Source organism: Heterocephalus glaber, unplaced genomic scaffold, assembly GCF_053883595.1.
Source record: "Heterocephalus glaber isolate CG9 unplaced genomic scaffold, H.glaber_assembly_v1.0 deba00001442, whole genome shotgun sequence".
Lineage (NCBI taxonomy): Eukaryota > Metazoa > Chordata > Mammalia > Rodentia > Bathyergidae > Heterocephalus > Heterocephalus glaber.
In genome coordinates, this window is record NW_028258296.1 from 43,387,459 (window position 1) to 43,407,800 (window position 20,342).

General features: G+C 39.6%; 1 protein-coding gene across 1 annotated transcript in view; it reads left to right on the forward strand.

Moving 5' to 3' along the window:
* The first annotated feature begins 366 nt into the window (after positions 1-366).
* Fndc7 (fibronectin type III domain containing 7) overlaps positions 367-20,342 on the forward strand; it is a 40,291-nt gene continuing 20,315 nt past the window's right edge. Inside the window, exons 1-6 of the mRNA XM_013075477.3 lie at positions 367-614; positions 1,089-1,107; positions 6,736-6,990; positions 7,848-8,108; positions 11,642-11,899; positions 13,492-13,746. Coding sequence (XP_012930931.2) covers positions 375-614; positions 1,089-1,107; positions 6,736-6,990; positions 7,848-8,108; positions 11,642-11,899; positions 13,492-13,746 — 1,288 coding nt within the window. The 5' untranslated portion in view covers positions 367-374. The remainder of the gene's footprint in view (positions 615-1,088; positions 1,108-6,735; positions 6,991-7,847; positions 8,109-11,641; positions 11,900-13,491; positions 13,747-20,342) is intronic.

Genomic DNA, 20,342 nt, shown 5'->3' on the forward strand with positions numbered 1-20,342 from the left:
ATGACCCATTTTGATTAAATTTTTTTGATACAGGGTCTCCATATGTGGATCAGGCTGTTCTGAGCCCAAATGGTCTTCCTGCCTCATCTTCCCAAGTAGCTGGGATGACAGGTATGTGCCAGTATGCCTAGCTTGAGTTCATTTTTGAATATGATGTAAAGTCTGGATCAAAGTTAATGTGTTTTTTTAAATTTTGCTTTTGTTTTGTTTTTTGGTGCTGGTTATTGAACCCAGAGCTTCAAGCATGGTTACCCAATTGTTCCAGCATCATTTGTTGAAAAAGTCTGTCCTTTCTCCTTTGATTACCTTTCCACCTTTGCTGAAAAGCAATCCGTTGGCATGGCTTCCTTCATCTCTTTTTTTCAGTCTTTGTAATGTCTGTCCCTGCCAGTCTCCCAGTGGCCCTAGTTACAGGTGAGCGCCACACCAAAGGGGAGGAGCTACTTCCCAGGGTCCTTCCCAGAATCAGAGCAGCTCCAGTGCTGCCCTCGGGGACCCAGGAAGCCCCTGAACATCTTGTTTTGTGCCATGTGAGAGCTATACATGACAGAATGGCCAGAGGACCAGAGAAATGGTTGTCTTTGATTGGTTTCATTCTCTTCTGTCTTAAAACGGTGAGTTCACCTTTCCAACAACTATTTAGGGGAGAAAAGAGACACGTTCATTATCTTTCATTTTTTTGTGGGAGGTGAGGGAGACAGAAATCAAAATACTTTAGGACCATATCAAGACTATATATGTTTGCGTGTTTGAAATTTAATGTGATATACTAGAACAATATTATCATTATATTTTAACAACAAAGATTTCTGAAACATCTGTCAGTGGCTTCTGACCTAGTTCAATAGGCAGATTCAAAGGAAAACCTGCCATAGTAATGTGATCTGTCTCCAGCCTCTCAATTCTATTTAGGATTGCTTTGTGGTAGATTTTAGCGCTGGGAAATGAGTTGGGCAGAAAAATATTTATGTGGATTCAAAAATTGCTCACATTTTGTGTAGAAATATTATGATAAATATTATGATAAATTTACTGCTCTGATTTATGTTTTTCTCTATGATTCTAATTTTCACAACTTTCCTTTTCAGGTTGTTTCAGCGAAAAGAGGTAAAATTTTCTGACATCCCACTTTTCTGTCCTCATATTTGATTTTAATTGCTATTGTTGATTCATGGGCTACCTCAATTTTTTTTTTTTTTGGTACCAGGGATCGAACTCAGGACCTTGTGCTTGCAAGGCAGGCACAGCACCACTGAGCTAAATCCCCGGCCCTGGGCTAACTTGAAATATAAAGTCTGTGGCAGGAAAAAAACTTCAACATTTTCTGAACATTCATGCTGGGTGCTAACCATTGTATCAAGTGCTGGGGAGACAATAACTTTTCCTGGTCACTAATTGCAATCTTTTCTTCTATATCTGAAATTCTATCTCTCATTGGTTCATTCTGTGCAGACTTTCGATGGAGTTTTTAATCTCCTGAAAATCTGTTTGCATCTGTTTTATGGATTCCATTTGTTTCCTATGTTGAGATTCCATCATGTTCCTCAGATCCTCTATTTTTTTTTTTTATCTGTGTCCTCTCTAGATTTATTAATCATGTCTTGCACCATGAGCAAAATCTTTGCTGTTATCTGAGTAATTTTTTCTGATTTCATTTTTCCCAGATCCTCTTTTGTTGCCAGTTCAGAGTCCAGGTCATTGAGTATCAGAGTGTTCCATCTCGTTTCCCTTTGGGGTTGCTGTAGGTGATCCAGAAGTCTGTTTTTGAGGCTTGTTTATGTGTCTTCTCATTTCCACAGGGGGGAGGTGCTTCTGGTGCCCTCGAGGCTCACCTTCTCTGCCCTAGGAGCTTGGGATGGCGGTGGGGAAGCTTCCTTCTGGGTACTGGGACCGGCTCAGCTTCTCTACCCTAGGAGCTTGAGATGATGGCAGGGGAGCTTAGGGAGACAATAACTGATAAGACGAGTAAATGGATCAAGTTCAAAAGACAATATTATTATTAAATATTGTGATGTGTAGACCCATGTAGCAATGCATTTTCTCACACATAGTTTGCTATGAGCAAAGTATTACAATGATAATATTCCAGCCAAAGGAAAAAATCTTAGTTACATTAGTCTAATTTATATAAATTTTCTTATTTGTTTTGTAGAAAATAAGAGGAGAAAATTAGAAACGTTCTCTTTGAGTACATTTTCAAGATTTCCTACTTTAGTAAAAAGGAATTTTACACTCCTAAAATTACATATTTGTAACATAGGCAATGGTGTTTGGGAGACTAAAGCAAGAGGAGAGTTTGAGGCCAGGCTGGGCAATATAGCAAGACTCTTTCAAAAGCAACAATAATAACAACAAAACTAAAATACAGGCAATAATAACTGGAAGCTGAAGGGGGCTTTCTTTTAAAAAGATTTGATCTCTATTGTTAATGAATGACTGAAGGCAAAAATAATTTCTCTAGAATCCTCTGCTGGCTCATACTTTCTAGAAATCTTAATCTCAGGATAGAAATTTATTCATAGGGGTTTAGATTATCTGTAGGAACCATAAAATATCAACTATTTCAACAATAAATTCTCACAGTGATTCAACATGAATTAGAACAATTTATATTATGTTGTCTATGCCACAAAAAAGGAAGTACAATTAAGACAATTAAAAAATTTTGTATAGATATGTAGCTGAGCTATAAAATTTCATAAAATCCATAGATAAAGTTATCTTTAAAAGATTATTATTTCTTTCTCTATTCTTATTCATTTACCTTTTTTTCTTTTCCTGAGGGGGGTGAGACAGGGTCTCACTATGTAGCTCACACTGCCCTTGAACTCACTATAGAGCTGAAATTGGCTTCAAACTTGAGAGGATCCTCCTGCCTCGGCCTCCAGAGTGCTGGGAATTACAGGCTTGGGCCACCATACCTGGCTGTCATGTATCTTATTCTTAAGAGTTCTTCAGGTTTGACCAGAAAGCTATGGGAAGGACTGCTTGGCTATATTTAAATTGATTTAAAGTTTATTTATTTACAGTACTAGGGATTGGACTCAGGGGCTCAAATGTGCTAGGCTACCAGTAAGCCACATTTTGAGACTGAGACAGTCTTTGAAAGTTGCCCAGGCTCCTCTTGAACATTTGATCCTCTTGCCTCAGCCTCCCAAGTAGCTGGAATTACAGGCATATGCCACTGTAACTGGCTTATATTATTTCTTTATATTATTTAAGTTGAAATCTCACTATGTTGCCCAGACTGGCCTTGAACTCCTAGGCTTAAGTGATCCTCTTGACTAAGCCTCCTGAATAGCTGAGACTATAGTTTCATACCACTGTGATTGACCTTTAAGTGATTTTTAAAACAACTGGCTTTTAGGTGACAAAAATCTAGCTTTTTTGTCTCTTCCAAGGTCCCAGAACACTCAAGACACACTGAGCCCTCAGAACAGGACTCCTTTTAGTCCCTATAACATCAACACTTTGGAGATGAGAGGAAAAAAAGGGTCAGGCTCAGATACAAAGGATGCTGTCCATTGATTCACCCCTGGCTTTTCACTAGATGAGATCTGTATAATTTGTACTGTATGGAAGGCTTTATTATGGCTGTTTGTATTTAGATTCTTTTCGGGCTTTGCCATGGGCTGTTTATGTATATCTGGCCTCTGGGGCCTCTGGGCTAATTTAGGTCTCTGAGTTAGTAGAATGCACAGGTGCTGAGAGCTAAAAGGTTTCATTTCTGGCTGATCTGAGTGGTTGGAGAGGAATAACATTTTCTCTTTCATCAATCTAGTCAGTGGGTTAAGCATAGGAATAATAAAGGAAAGAAGGGACTGCTGCTATGGTATAAGCCTAATGCTTGTCACTCAAGCCCCCCCCCATATGGAAGGTTATGGAGAGTGGGACTTTCATACTTTCCTTGAGCCTCCCCCAGTCTTTATCAATGATAAGGGTAATATGACCAGGGATGGGGGTAGAGCTCAGTGGCAGAGTGCTTACCTACATTGTGAGGAGGCCCTGGGTTCAAACTCCAACACCTAAACGAAAAATAGAAAAGGTAATGTTCCTTCAGAACATCTTCTGTCTTGTCCTTCTCCCTTTTCGTTTGTCCATCCTCACTCTTCATCTCACTTCCATTGCTCTGCCTTTCTCCATCTGTTCTCCAAGGGTCTCTTGGGAACTGTCACCCTACCTAGTTCACCTACCAGCCCGTCCATCCTGCCAAACAAATGTTCCCAAAGGCAGGTCCCACCTCTCATCTTGCCACCCCACAACTGGGCACTCAGACTCACTCAGACCACACTAGGTGGTCCCACCACTTGCTCCTTCCCTCAGGTCCCCCAGCTGCTGACACACTTTCATTCCCCACTCAGACTGTGCCCCACATTTCCCCTGCCCCCCAGGGAGCCAGTGACATGTATTGTCACATCTCCCAGAGAAACAGAATTCAGAAGTGTTGATCTGCTTTCCTGGCTGATGCTGGTCAGAGCCTGCCAGAGCCAACTATAAAACAGGCATCATGTCTCTCTCTCTCCACCCTGTGCCTGCCCCAGAATCCCCTAACCCAGGCTGGACTTGAACTTGTGATCCTCCTGCTTCAGCCTCACAAGTAGCTGGGATGACACCATGACTGTCTCACGTACACACTTTCCACATGCCCACTTAATCTTTAGAATAATCCTAAAATATAGATATTTTATATTTCAAAGTAAATCCTAAAATGTAGGTATTGTTACTAGTCCGCATTTCTCAGGGAAGAAAACTTAGACTAGAAGTGGTTAAGTGTTTGCACATATTCACATGCCAAAGTGAAAAAGCAAAGTTGGGGCTCAAACCTAGAGTTCCTCAATCCAAATCCTTTGCTCTTTTTCACCATGCAACCCTGAGTTTCACTCTGCAGATACTGGCTTCTGCCATGACTCCTTCCCAGCACATGTGCCTCTCCTAAGTCAATTCCTTAGAATGACTATGGGGCAAGTTGTATGACATCCTCAGGCACTGTAATAGGCCCAAAGCAAGATAGTCTGTGACATGCTAGCCCTTTAGGTCCACTCCAGGCATGCACTGTCAGCCTCTTACGTATGTAGCTGGTTTGTTTATCATTTTCTCAGAAAGTTAGTCCATTCCAGTAAGCAGGACTGGCTCTCACAGGAGATAATATAAACAAGGAAAATCAGAGAAAAGTACGTATAGATCACTTGAAAAATGATTGGGAGATCAGAAAGGGAATGTATGTGGGTAGGATGAAAGGGGGAGCTCCTAGTAGGCTTTCTGTTCTGCAGGGACCAGAGGGGACATGGGCCCTTCCTTCCTGAAGAATCAGCTTCCTCTGACAAATGGCTATCGGGCCTGTATCATCTGCCAGCATTAACCCTCATGATTTCCTTTTGATAGCAAAAGAGACAGTCCTGGTTGATGTTCCAGGAATGTCTGGCCTCTGCACAGTGGAGACTTTGTTCATTTTTGCAGCATGGTTATTTCTGATATGCTGCCAAAGCCAACTTTCTGGGCTATTGGTACAGAAAGAGAAGGTTGTCTGTATTATGCACCAGGGATTAGGCTAGGGGGAAGGGGAAGAGTTGATATTGCAAATCACTCATCTATATTTATTCTTTCTACCTTCTTGCCTGACAGTTTTGCTTGTTTGTTTTGCCCTTTAGATTTTACTTTGGCATATAGTGATTTTCCCTATCAAATGGCCAAGTGCTAGTTAAAAAGCTGTCTTTGAGACAGCTCTTACTGTGTTATCCAGGCTGCTCTCGAACACATTAGCTCAAGCAATCCTGCTGCCTTAACCTCCCAAGTAACCGGAATTACAGGTGCCTGGCTCTTTCGACCCCTTCCACTTGGATTTCCTATATTCAAGACATTTTTATGTCTGTGTATTTTGTGAAGCAGTAAATCTAATTAACATGCTGTGCCTTCTACACCATACTCAAAATATAGGAAAATTTTGTATAAACTCATGATCTAACTATTCATATTCCCATGACAATAGCCAGGTGCACAGGAGGACAACCACAGCGTCTCATTCTTATCCTGAGGCAGATCTTTGGATAGAGAAAGAGAGAATAATGTTTATTTTTATTTTGTAGAGAGGAATCTAAAAATTGTTCCACTCCAATAATAAAACGTAGTATGGAGCAATTATAACAAAGGACTCAATTCTCCTTCCTTCCTCCATTAGATTAAATGCCATTTGGGAAATGTGAAAAGTGCATAAGGGAGTGACCATGGCAACTGGGGGGGGCGGGGTGGAGAGGGAGGTGGGTTCACTTGGAAGCCAGTTTGGGCACAGGGAGCTGACATCAATGGCAAAGCAGTCTGGGAAATCTGCAGACTGTGAAACTAGAGTAGAATCCTCTGGAATAGAGCGCCTCACTTATTCTCTCTCTCTGCTCAGAGTTCTTTCCTGCAATCGTTTCCCACTCATTTAAAAGTACAAAAAGTGCAAAAGACCTCATAGTCAACTAGGAAAACCCTCTAAAATCCCATCACAGCATGAGAAGCTTGAGCTTCCAGCTCTCCTCTGGAGAGCAACCATGCCTCTCTTCTTTTCTTTTCTTTTCTTTTCTTTTCTTTTTCTTTCTTTCTTTCTTTCTTTCTTTCTTTCTTTTTCTGGGAAATGAAGGCAAAGCTTTTATCTAAAGAATGGCACAAGAATGATTTAGTTTAAAGAGGAAAATGGTGAAACAAGTAATATTTGCATATAGCCTGGCTAATGCACAACTTCGAACTTTCTTTCAGCTCCTGAAATACCTACTATTGATCAGGCATATTCAAAAATCAGCAACAGTATTACTGTAGAATGGGCTACAGTGCCAGGAGCCACCAGTTACTTGCTCACGGCTGAAGATGGGGACACAGTCATTGAAACCATGGTGGCCAATTCCCCAGGCACTGTGACGGGCCTGAAGGCTGCAACATTATATCAAATCACCATCAGATCCATCAGTGCTGCTGGGAGAAGCCAGGCATCACCTCCAAAGCAGGCAAAGACAGGTAACTAGGTGCTCATCTTCTGTGACCTGGACCGGTTACACTGGTACTGCAAAGGCATAATGTAATTTAGAGTCATATAAGTGTTACAGTTAAGGGCTCAGAAATGAAAATAATCAAATGATGTTTTGTGGCAACTCAGACATCTGAGGAATAGATGGTATTTAAATGCCTGATGCTTTGCTTCGGAAAAGAAAGCCCACTTCTGTGGATCTTTAAGAGCATCCCTATCCAGCCTGAAGGAGGGAGGCAGGAGGATTGCAAGTTCAAGGCCAGCCTGGGCCACAGAGTAAGACTCTTTCTCAAGAAAAAAAAAAAAAGCAAAAGCAAAATCATACCTGCTTTTAAATCTCTGAAAAGAGGGAGTTCTGTTTTTAATCATATCAAATAAAGAACATATAGAAAGATTTTTGCTGTTCTCTGACTACATAGCACATGTTAACAAACAAAAGCATTTAGAACTTGTAATCAATATTAATTAAGTTGATTTGACAAAGTTGATCCTAGGCATATTCTAAAAAGGTATATGCACATTAAAACAGAATAATCTATCATTCTTCTCATTTATTTATATTATTACAAGAATATTTTATCTAATTTATGACCAATTTCCAGTTCAAAGTGGTACCTAATATTTGAACCTCCCGCATTTCTCTGCCACATTATTTATGATTAAACACATTTAAATAGCAATTATTTAATGGAATCCTGCCATGAATCGTTTTACAAAGCAAATAGCTATTTCACAATGTGGATAATCAACCTTAATTTACTTATTGCTAAGTAATTTGAATTATCCTCCACTGGGCTTTTGTAACACATTTTTTGTTTTGTTTTCTTTTGCTTTATTGTCTTTTCAGTGTTGGCTGCACCAATTCTAGAAGCAAGCTCTCCAAATCCAGACTCCATCCTTGTGCAGTGGGAAGCTGTGTACTTGGCAATTGGATTTTCTGTGTCCATTATGCAAGCCAATGGCTTGGGTAGAATTTGGAAAGAGAATACTACAAACACTTCCTTGACCTTTAGCAATTTAGATGCTGGAACTCTCTACACCATAAAGGCTTATGCATGGAATGCCAATGGAATACCAGGGGATGATTCCACCTGCAATCAGAGAACAAGTAAGGATTTCTCGTCTCACCCTCAAATAATCTCATTTTTGATTAATGAGGAGACTGTGCATTGCAGCCATCAAGAGCAATGTTAAGTGGTAACTACAGAGCAGCTGGCAGCAGCTGTTTTTAAATTTATTATGAAGTTATTTATAGTGCCTTGACTCTTCCTTGTCAGCAGTTTAAATGCTTACTGCATGGATAAAGAAATGCTGTGAGAATACACAGAGAGCAGCACTTTCCCCCCTGATATTCAACTCATCTGCAGCATCCAGTATTACACAGAAGGGGACGATGTTTGTTAGGTTTACCCATCACCCCTAGTCCCTTCCTGGGTTCAGGCCAATAGTCCAAACAAAAAGAATTGGGCCAAACAAGAATTCATTTATTCAACAGACATTTACTGAGTGTATGCCAACTTGAGGATAGCACTCTTCCAGAGCTACAGTAGCAAACAAGATAAAGTTCCAGCTGTCCTGAGGCTTTATGTTGTGATGGGAATCAGTGTTTCAGATTATCTGTCAGAGGCCTTAACTTAGTCCTAAAGCTGATGTGGGGCTTCCCATCCCTTCTCCAGTTGTAGGCTGAGAAGCTGGACCGCAGCATGTGTTCTTTTACCACCTCAACCGCAGGGACACCCCAAATAGGGGATCCTACTGCATAATAACTGGACATCCAAACTGAGCTGCTGAAATGAGCCAAAAGAAGGGAGAGGGCATCGAGACTTTTTCTTCTCTGAACAAGTTGTCCACTACAGGCAAAGTGACCTAAATAGGTGCCAGACTCTCACCAACTAGATTAATCAGATTAGCTGTTAAACCCTTAGGGAGGATCAAGGAAAAGGTAGGAAGAAACAGAAAGTTCCTTTCAATTTTCCCAAGTTTGGAGAAAAATGAGAGCCCCATCACCTATAGGCCAAGGCAGAAATTTAGGAGGAAGAGAATTTACCTTGTATAATATTTCTATGGGGAAAAACCATAGCAAGTAGCTATGGTTATTCATCATATGGGTTTGATGCGTCAGGATGTCTGTGACAAACCAGGCCCCTGGGCCTTTTCCTTGGCTATCTCTGTCTCTGTCAGTCTGTCTGCCTCTGTCCCCCCCATTCATTTTCCCACAGACATTTGTTGAGGGCTCACTTTGTGCTGGGCATAGTTTATCTGATAGGAATACAAATTCAAATGAAGCATGTTCCCTACACTCAAAGAACTATGTTTAAGGGTGCATCAATCAGTGGTCGCAGTTCTGTGTCACAAGCGCTTTGCTACAGGCCACAGGCACAGTGTGACACAGGCTGGTGCATCTATAGTGGGTTGGACATGAAGAGCCATCTGGTTCTTTGAAGTCTTTCTTTTCTTTTGTTTCTCTGTATTTTAAAACTTAGAGTTTGGATGTAGCCGCTGTCCTAGTCTGTGAGGGCTATTGAACAATGTACTGAAAGTTGGGTGGCTTTAAACATAAGGAATTGATGGTTTATGGTTGTGAAATTGAAGGTCTGAAATCTAGGTGTTGGCAGAGTTGGTTGCTTCTGAGGGCTGTGGAAGACGAAACTTCTTAGGCCTTTCTCCTGGGCCTCTTGATGACTATCTTTATGTTCCTATGACATTTCCTCTGTACTCCTGTGTCAGTGTCTACATTTTTTAAAATTTTTATTTATTGTTTGTTTGTTTGTTTGTTTTTGGTACCGGGGATCGAACTCGGGTCCTTGTGCTTGCGAGGCAGGCGGCAGAATTTTTTTTATTTTTATAAAGACATCTTAACTAATTATATGGGGTATGACACCATTTCTGGATAAGGTCACACTCTGAGTGTCCTAAGGGTTAGGACTTCAACATATGAATTTGTTCCCCTATTCTACTTATTTTTCCTAGCTCTCCCAGGACCCTTGTGGAAAAAGCAAGTTGTCCTAAAACACTGTAGGCTACCCTTGCCAGCTGAGGGCTTAGCACTGTGCCAAAGCAGACCTACCACTGTGACTAGCTGACCGTGCAGAGAAGGAAGGGGCCTGCCAAGAAGGCCCAGAAAAGAAATATATCTGATGCTTGCCTTGCAGAGAATTGAGTCCCTGTGTGCCTGTACCCTAGATGTATCCAGAGCATGCTCTCTGCTCACAGGCTGTTTCCAAGCGGCTTCCAAAGGCTGACTGCATGGCCTTCACTAGAGCAGAAGTCCCAAACGAGAAGCGAGGCCAGTGTTTCCACAGCTCAGAGCACATCTCCTCACGCTTTTTCATTTGTTTTGTTTTTTCAGGCAGGGTCTCGCTATTTAATCTAGGCCTGCCTTGAACTTGCTATGTAGCCCAGGCTGACCTCAAACTTTCAGTTGCCCTGCCTCAGCCTCTGGAGTGCAGAGTGGAATTCTGCATAGAATTATAGAAGTGTGCCACCAAGCTTTATGAATGGGATAACACTGAAGAAATCCAGGCATATTTTATATCACTGAGAGGGAACTGTTATAAAGACACAAAGACTGCTTTGATATGTGACCATCACACTTGATGACTTAAGGCTTTCCTTTCTTCCTTCCTTTTTTTAAAACACTGGAGACTGAACCCAGGACCTTTGCACTGAGCTATATCTCTGGGCCTTTTATTATTTTGATATAGGGTTTTGGTGAGTTGCTGAATTTCCCAGGCTGCACTTGAATTTGTGATCCTCCAGCCTCAGCCTCCCAAGGGTGGTGGGATTACAGGTCTCTTTTCTTCGCTTTGATTTAGAATGGGGAGCAACTTTGTTCCTCTAGAAGCAATTATGACTTTAAAAGCTATTACAGGGCCAGGGATTTAGCTCAGTGCTTCTGCCACCTGCACCGTAAGGGCAAGGACCCGAGTTCAATCCTTGGTGGAAAAAAAAAAAGCTATTATAGTAAAGTCTTAGCAGTAGTTAAAAATAAAGAAGGCATATGTTTAGCTTCATAATAATAGAGAAAGAAAAAATGTTTGATTTAAAATACAATAGTAACATACTCATATGGCTCTTTTGGTTAATTCGTTTATCTATGTATTTACTTGTTTGCTTTTGTGGTACTGAGGATCCAAGTCAGAGCCTTGTGATGCTTACACACCTGCTTTACCAATGAGCTACATTCATAGCCCCCTTCCCAGCGGTAATCTTGGTTATTCTTCAATCATTTGTTAAATGGTATATTCATTCATACATGCATACAAAAATGTACCTTATACTGATTCTATTATTTCCATTTTGTAGATGAGAAAATAACAAGTTTTTTTTTACAAACTTCAAGGGTGGTTTATTTAAGCCAAATAATCTGGGCAAGACACATTACACAATTTGAGAAAGTAACAAATTGAACAGAAAATATGGCTAGGGTCACATCGATTATTATGAGTTTGCATTGTTAATGGGAGATGTGTTATAAGCTCCTAGAGACCCTGTATCCCAATCTTATTCTTTGAACAATTATATTTATCTAACTACTCTATACGAGTATTTTATCCTCTGAGCTCCTCAACATTGTTAGGCTAAATATTACTTGGGTTCTTTAGGTTACTACAAAATCTTAATTTTTTCTCAAAAATGTAGGTCCTCATGCCCCTGCCAACATTCAAGTCTCTTTTGACAGTGGGGCTCTGAAGGCATCTGTTTCATGGACACCGACAGAAGGAGCTTTCAACTATACTGTGATGGCCTTGAGTGACTCTTCTGAGCTTAGCTGTAGCACAAGTGTCAGTTCCTGCAGCATCCCTTCCCTCCAGTGTGGAACTCAGTACCTGATATCTGTTTTAGCAAGTAATGATGCAGGATTTAGCAAGTCCTCTTCAACGGTGAATCTGAAGACTGGTATGTAAACAAATTGATATCTCTGCAAGGCTAGCAAGTCAAAGTGACAGCCATAGGGAAAGTGAAACTTCCCACAGTGTTTCAGAACATTCTGCAAACAGTGAAAACCAAAGCTGGGTTTAAATGAAAAGAATTGGAAATTCTAATGAGTTTGAATATTGATAGGGAAACCAGGTACTGTGCATTGAAAAGCACGTACACTGTATTTGAAAATTAGGTGATCTGGCTCCTATTCTAGATCTTTCATTTGGTTTTTTCTTTTTTATTGATAGAGTTATGACAATTCTAAGATGCAGCTGGAGTCATACATAGTTCTAACTGTGCAGTAGATTACTGCCTGTTCTTGACCTCATATTTCATGACAAAGACCTAGTGGAAACTATTTTTTAAGATAAGGATGGTATATTTCTGGCTCTGAATGTGGGCAGATATTTTCCCACTTCCACTCTTAGCAGAGATATAAAGACATATATATGTGGAAGTTTACTCCTCTATTTAAAAGTGTTTATGTGTTTTGGGAATTGAAATTAATCTCTTGTGAAGACCTACTTTGCCAAAAGCATTGATATGTATTTTATTTAATTCTATGGCAACTCAGTGAAGAAGTCTCTATTATCTCCCTTTTCCCATAAGAAAATTGAAGCTTGGAGAGGTTAAGTAATTGTCTCAAGGACATTTCAATAATACGTGGATTCAAGCTCAGAGTTACCTGATTTCAATCCTCTAAGCCAAAGAACATGTAATAATGCCCACTTTATCCAATAGTCAGAATTATGTTATTGTAGGTTAAAAGGCTTCTGAGCAGGGAGGAAAGAGCTATTATTACTAAGCTTAAGCACTCTATTCTACAGAGAGAAACAAACAGCAATGAAAACAAAACCAATCCCTCAGACTCACACTTTCTTAGTGTTACATTAAATTGTGGTGATTTGGCTTCTAGTTTGACAACTATAATTTAATGTGGATGGTACATTTGAATTGGTTATGAGGACAGAATAGCTGAGAGTGAAAGAAGAAATAAGAAACACTTCAAAAGCACAGCAGTTTTGAATTAGTTATTTAATATAGGAGAGAACCCAACTGGAGTTCTTACTTCTTAGATGCACTTTAAAAGCATCTAGGGAGCTTTTATAAAATCTTAATACCCAGGTCCCACCTAAAACCAGTTGAACTGGAACTGCTGGGAATAGAGTCTGGATATGACTGGTTTGTGAAAAGCTTTCCAGCTGATTCTAATGTGCAGTCAGAGCTAAGCGCAACTGACTAGCCCTGTGCACTTATCCAGGAAGTATGCTGTAGTTACTTGTATATAACACAATCAGTCTTTATTGTGAGAATAACTTTGATTTATAAATGTGGATAGGTCACTGGAGTTTGTTATAGTGGTTGGGCCCTACAGCACACATTTGGTTCTTTAAAGAAAATCTTCCAGTGGTTCTGGTGCATAGTTTTGCATGTTGTACACAAAATTCAATCTGTTATAAAACTCAGATTTGCTGATTTGGATTGTCTTGAAATCTTGGATAATTGGAAAGAGGCACAGAAATCTGTTGCAATAGTCTCACAGCTGCTTATTATTCATCATTTCCTAGTTGCTTGTGCTCCTGGAAGAGTGACAATCCAAGAAGATCCCCCGGGCCATCTGTCTGTGGCTTGGTCCAGTGTTGATCTGGGCGATTACTACGTGGCTTTTGTCAAGAGTGATGACGGCTTGGAAGTACACTGCAATACCTCCCTCACCCAGTGCAATTTCTTATCAGAGTGTGGTTTCACTTATTTTATTAGTGTTTTTGCCTATAACAAGGCAGGACAAAGTCCTTTGGGTGATGTATTCAATTATACCACAGGTAAGTCACATCTGATGCTTGAAAAGGGAGTTTCGAGTTCACTAAAGTCAGCAGCAGAAAATGGATCACTTATTTTACTTACTGACTCACCACCTGAAAGTCATTCTAGGGCCATGAAAACAAAGAGAATCTTTTGTCTCATATGCTGTCCAGTCTAGGAAAAGTTGGCTTTATGGACTTGGGCTTAAGAAGAATGCAAGGTTAAGAAGTGAAAAGAGAGGAAAGAATGCAGTCTGTTCAACCCTGTTCTGAAAACCCGAACCTTTCACAAAGGTTTGCTGAGTGTTCAGGGCTATGTAGATCCTGAAGGGAATGCAAAACCTTTGTTTCAGAAGTTCACTGGTTCTCTAGGACCAGAGAGACAGATGCAATGGCCAATATGCAACATAATGTGAGTGCTTTGAATTAGGACATGTGGGCTGAAGTCTTAACTTGATCACTAACTCATTCATGTGATGGGGATAATGATGTCCTCCTTGCTATTTAGTATCCTCCACTACAAAATAGGACAATAATAACACAAATGTGAAAAGGTCTTTGTATATGATAAAACAGAATTCAAATATTTTTTATTAGCATCACTCTTACCATTACTATCATCATCTACTAGGTTTGGATCTTATTATGGCAAGGATTATGTTTTCTTACCTCTTTGTCACCTGTGTTTATCACAGTGTGATCAGTTTATGAGAGATACTTGAGTATTGAAGAACAAATAGTGTCTTAAAATTAACTATATTTAGCAGTCCCAGCACCCAGAAGGAAGCTCCCCTGCCTCGATCCCAAGCTCCTAGGGCAGAGAAGGTGAGCCGCATGGGCGCCAGAAGCACCACCCCCCACCCCGACAAAATGAGAAGACATGTAAACAAGCCTCAAAAAGAGACTTTTGGATCACCTACAGCAACCCCAAAGGGAAATGAGATGGAACAATCTGATATTCACCCACCTGGACTCTCTGAACTAGCAACAAAAGAGGATCTGGGAAAAATGAAATCAGAAATAATTACTCAGATAACAGGAAAGATTTCGCTCATGGTGCAGGACGATTAATAAATCTAGAGAGGACACAGATGAAAAAATTGAGGAGCTGAGGAACATGATGGAATCCCAACATAGGAAACAAATGGAATCCATAAAACAGATACAAACAGATTTCCAGGAGATTAAAAACTCCATTGAAAGTCTGCTCAGCAGAATGAACAAATATGAGGATAGAATTTCAGATATAGAAGAAAAGATTGCAATTAGTGACCAGGAAAAGAAAAATTGCTTTAAAATTGTAAAGAACACGAAAAATCAATCCAGCAGCTGCTAGACAATGCAAAGAAGAATAACATAAGACTGATTGGAGTCAATGAAGAAAGAGGAGAGAGTGCAGATGACATAAAAAAAACTGTTCACAGAACTGATGGCAGAAAACTTCCCAAGGAGGGGAAAAGAACTTGACATACAGATAAGTGAGGCATATAGGACTCCAAATAGCCTTGATCAAAAACAATCTACACATAGGCATATAACTGTTAAGATTCCAGAAACTCAACAGAAGAACAAAGTTCTACAAGCAGTGAGAGAAAAGAAACAAATCACATACAAAGGAAAGCCCATCAGAATCACAGCAGACTTCTCAACACAAACCATCAAGGCAAGAAGAGCTTGGAGTGATGTATTTCAAGCCCTAAAGAAAAACAGCCTCCAACCCAGATTGATGTACCCTGCAAAACTATCTTTCAAAATTGATGGAGAAATAAGATACTTTCATGACAAAGAGCACCTTAGGAACTTCGTGAATACTAAACCAGCACTCCAAAAAATTTTACACAATATCCTAGGAACAGACAATGAGGATCACAACCCTGGGAAGCAAAGCAGAATGAACCCATCTGGCATGACAAGACATTAAATGGAAAGGGGGAGAACCCAACAAAAAGAAAAAGTCATGGCAATTTAAAGTCAATACGTTTCAGTTATAACCATCAATGTTAATGGTCTCAATTCACCAAGCAAAAGAAATAGACTGGCAGAATGGGTCAAGAAGCAAAATCCAACAATATGCTGCATACAAGAAACACACTTAATCCTAAAGGAAATTCATAGACTGAAAGTTAAAGGGTGGAAAACAATACTCCATGTGACAGGAACCCGAAAAAAAGCAGGAGTAGCTATCCTCTTTGCAGATCAAGCAGATTTCAAACCAACACTGATTAAGAGAGATGAAGAAGGACACTACATCCTTGTAAAGGGAAGAATCCAAGAGGAAGAGATGACAATCATAAATATCTATGCACCAAACACTAATGCACCCCACTATATAAAACAAGTACTAACGGACATGAAAAGTCATGTATGCACTAATACAATTGTAGTGGGGGACCTCAACACCCCACTGTCACAAATAGATAGATCAACTAGACAAAAACTAAGTAATGAAATACTAGAACTCAATCAACCTCTTGAACAAATGAACTTAACAGATGTTTACAGAGTATTCCATCCCACAAAATCAGAATACACATTCTTCTCAGCTGCACATGGGTCATTCTCCAAAATAGACCACATACTCACACATAGAACATGTTTAAGTAAGTGCAAAGGAATTGAAGTTATCCCCTGTATATTATCAGACCATAGTGTGATGAAATTGGAGATCCATAGCAAAAGAAACTCAAAAAATTTCATAAACACATGGAAATTGAACAACACACTTCTGAATAACCAATGGGTCACAGAGGAAATTAAAGAAGAAATCAGACAGTTCCTTCAATTAAATGACAATGACAATACAACATATCGGAATCTATGGGACACAATGAAAGCAGTCTCATGAGGGAAATTCATAGCAGTGAGTACGCATATTAGGAAAACAGAACAAGCCCAATTAAACCTGATGCTGAACCTCAAGCTTCTAGAAAAAGGGCAGGACAACGCCAAAGCTCATACAAGGGAGGAAATTATAAAGATCAGAGGAAAAAAATCAATGTAATGGAGACTAAGAAAACTATACAAAAAAATCAATGAAGTTGGTTCTTTGAAAGAATAAACAAAATTGGCAAACCCTTAGCCAAACTTGTCAGAAAAAGGAAAGAAAAGGACCAAATCCATGCAATTAGGAATGAAAAGGGTGAAATTACAACAGATCCAGCAGAAATCCAGAGGATCATCAATACTTACTTCCAGAACCTATATGCCAATAAGATGGAAAACAGAAGAAATGGACAGATTCCTAGATACATATGAATTATCAAAGTTCAACGAAGAAGACCTAAAAATTCTGAACAACCCAATATCAACCAATGAAATTGAAAATGTAATTAAAAACTTATCAACTAAGAAAAGCCCTGGGCTCTGATGGCTTCACTGCTGAATTCTACAAAACATTTAGAGAGGAACTGCTGCCACTACTGTTTAAACCCTTCAATGAAATTGAAAGGGAAGCAATACTCCCAAATTCATTCCTGGAAGCAAGCATCACCTTGATCCCCAAAGCAGAGAAAGACCCAATCGAAACTATAGGCCAATCTCACTAATGAACATAGATGCAAAGATCCTTAATAAAGTACTGGCAAATAGAATGCAGAAGATCATCAAGAAGATCATACACCCTGATCAAGTGGGATTCATCCCAGGGATGCAGGGATGGTTCAACATACGCAAGTCAATCCATGTAATACACTATATCAATAGAGTCAAGGACAAAAACCATATGATTATCTCCATAGATGCAGATAAAGCATTTGACAAAATCCAACATGCATTTATGATAAAAACCCTCCAAAAAATTGGAATAGATGGTCTCTACCTCAAACTGATAGAAGCCATCTATGAAAAACCAACAGCCAATATCATACTAAATGGTCAAAAACTGAAATCCTTCACACTAAAATCAGGAACAAGACAAGGATGGTCACTATCACCACTCTTGTTCAATATAGTTCTGGAAACATTAGCCATGGCAATTAGACAAGAGAAAGAAATAAAAGGAATAAAGATAGGAAATGAAGAAGTCAAATTGTCATTATTTGCAGATGACATGATACTATATATAGAAGACCCCAAGAACTCCACCAAAAGTCTTCTAGACTTAATAACCAAATTCAGTCAAGTAGCTGGTTACAAGGTCAACACACAAAAATCAATAGCTTTCCTCTACATGAATAACAGACTCACTGAGAGAGAAATAGAGCAAATAATTCCTTTCACAATAGCATCCAAAAAACTGAAATACCTAGGAATCAACCTAACGAAAGAAATCAAAGACCTCTTCTCTGAAAACTATAGCATTGTGGAAAGAGAGATTGAAGATGATATCAGAAAATGGACAGACATCCCCTGCTCCTGGGTAGGAAGGATTAATATAGTGAAAATGGCTATACTTCCAAAACTGCTATATAGATTTAATGCAATTCCAATTGAGATCCCAGCAGCATACTTCATGGACCTTGAGAAAACAATCCAAAAATTCATTTGGAACAAGAAGAGACCCAGAATAGCAAAAGCAATTCTAGGTAACAGAGACATGGCAGGGGGTATCACAATCCCCAACCTGAAACTCTACTACAAAGCTACTGTGATAAAAACAGCATGGGACTGGCAAAGAAACAGACCTGAGGACCAGTGGAACAGATTAGGAGATGCAGAAACAATGCCAGACACACTCAGCCATCTCATCTTCGATAAAGGAGCCAAACACCCTCACTGGAGGAAAGATAGCCTCTTTAATAAATGGTGCTGGAAAAATTGGGCTTCACCTTGCCAAAGATTAAAACTAGACCTGTATCTCTCACCATGCACTAAACTAAAATCAAAATGGATTAAAGATCTAAATATTAAAATAGAAACTCTGAACCAGTTGGAACAGAGGTTAGACAGAACTCTTGAAGACATCGGTGTAGGAAAAGATTTTATGAACAAAACCTGAGTTGCCTGTGAACTAGCACAAACAATCAACAAGTGGGATCTCTTCTTATTAAAAGGCTTTTGCACAGCAAGAGAAACCACCAGCAATGTGAAGAGACAACCCACAATGTGGGAAAAAATCTTCACCTGCTCTTCCTCAGACAATGGTCTACTATCTCGAATCCATAAAGAACTTAAAAAAAATCAGACCTCCCAAATTTAAAGACCCAATCCAAAAAAATGGGCATCTGAAGTGAACAGACATTTCTCAGACAAAGAAGTAGAAATAGCAAATAAATACATGAAAAAAATATTCAACATCACTGGTCATTCGAGAGATGCAAATGAAAACAACGCTGAGATTCCACCTCACTCCAGAAAGAATGGCTGCTATCAACAAATCAACCAATAACAAATTCTGGTGGGGCTGTGGGGAAAGAGGAACCCTGCTCCACTACTGGTGGGAGTGTTGACTGGTGCAAGCACTGTCAAAATCAGTATGGCGATACCTCAAAGAACTAGGACTGGAAATCCCATTTGACCCTGCTATTCCACTGCTGGGGATCTTCCCCAAAGAATTAAAAGAATCATACCTCAGTGATATATGTGCACCCATGTTCATAGCAGTGCAGTTTGTGATAGCTAAAACTTGGAAACAGCCCACATGCCCATCAACTGGAGACTGGATAAAGAAAATGTGGTTTTTTAATAAAATGGAGTACTACTCAGCCATCAAAAATGAGAAATTAGAGACATTTATAGCTAAGTGGATGCACATTGAGGCAATACTCTTAAGTGAAATAAATAGGACACACATGTGTAAATACTGAATAGTTTCTCTGGTGTGAGACAAGGAAAGTGTAAATAAGGACTAAAAGGTATAATAGATAACATGAAATAGGAAGAAAAGGGGCAAAGGGGAAGGAAGTGGGAGGGCTAGGGGAAAGGATAGAAGGGAATGGGATTAATATGAGAAAATGGAAAAATAGGAACAAAATCTTTGTAAATAGGGAGGACTGGAGGGGTTGAAGGGAGGGCTGGGCAAGGGTGAAAAATAAGAACCAAGAGAGACTATGTAAAGGTACAAATTTCCAATGATGAATGTCATTATATTGTATACCTAAAATGTACCAATGATTAGAATGAATAATCGATAATGCAAAATAGGAAGCAAAGGTCCAAAGGGGTGTAGGGGTAGTGGGAGGGGCAGGGGAAAGGAAAGAAGGGAAAGGAAAAATGCTGAGAAATGGAAAAAATGGAAATAAAGTCTTTGTAAATAGGGAAGGGTGGAGGGGGTGAAGGGAGGGCTAGGAATGGGGAAAAAATAAGAACCAAGATGCATTATGTAAAGGTACAATTCCAAATGAGAAATGTAATTGTGTTGTAAACCTAAAATGTACCAATAAAAGAATTTAACAAAAAAAAATCTACACATAGGCATATAATAGTTAGGATTCCAGAAATCCAACAGAAGAACAAAATTCTACAAGCAGTTAGAGAAAAGAAACAAATCACATACAAAGGAAAGACCATCAGAATCACAGCAGACTTCTCAATGCAAACCCTCAAGGCAAGAAGAGCTTGGAGTGTTGTATTTCAAGCCCTAAAGGAAAACAGCCTCCAACCCAGATTGATGTACCCCGCAAAACTATCTTTCAAAATTGATGGAGAAATAAGATACTTTCATGATAAAGAGCACCTCA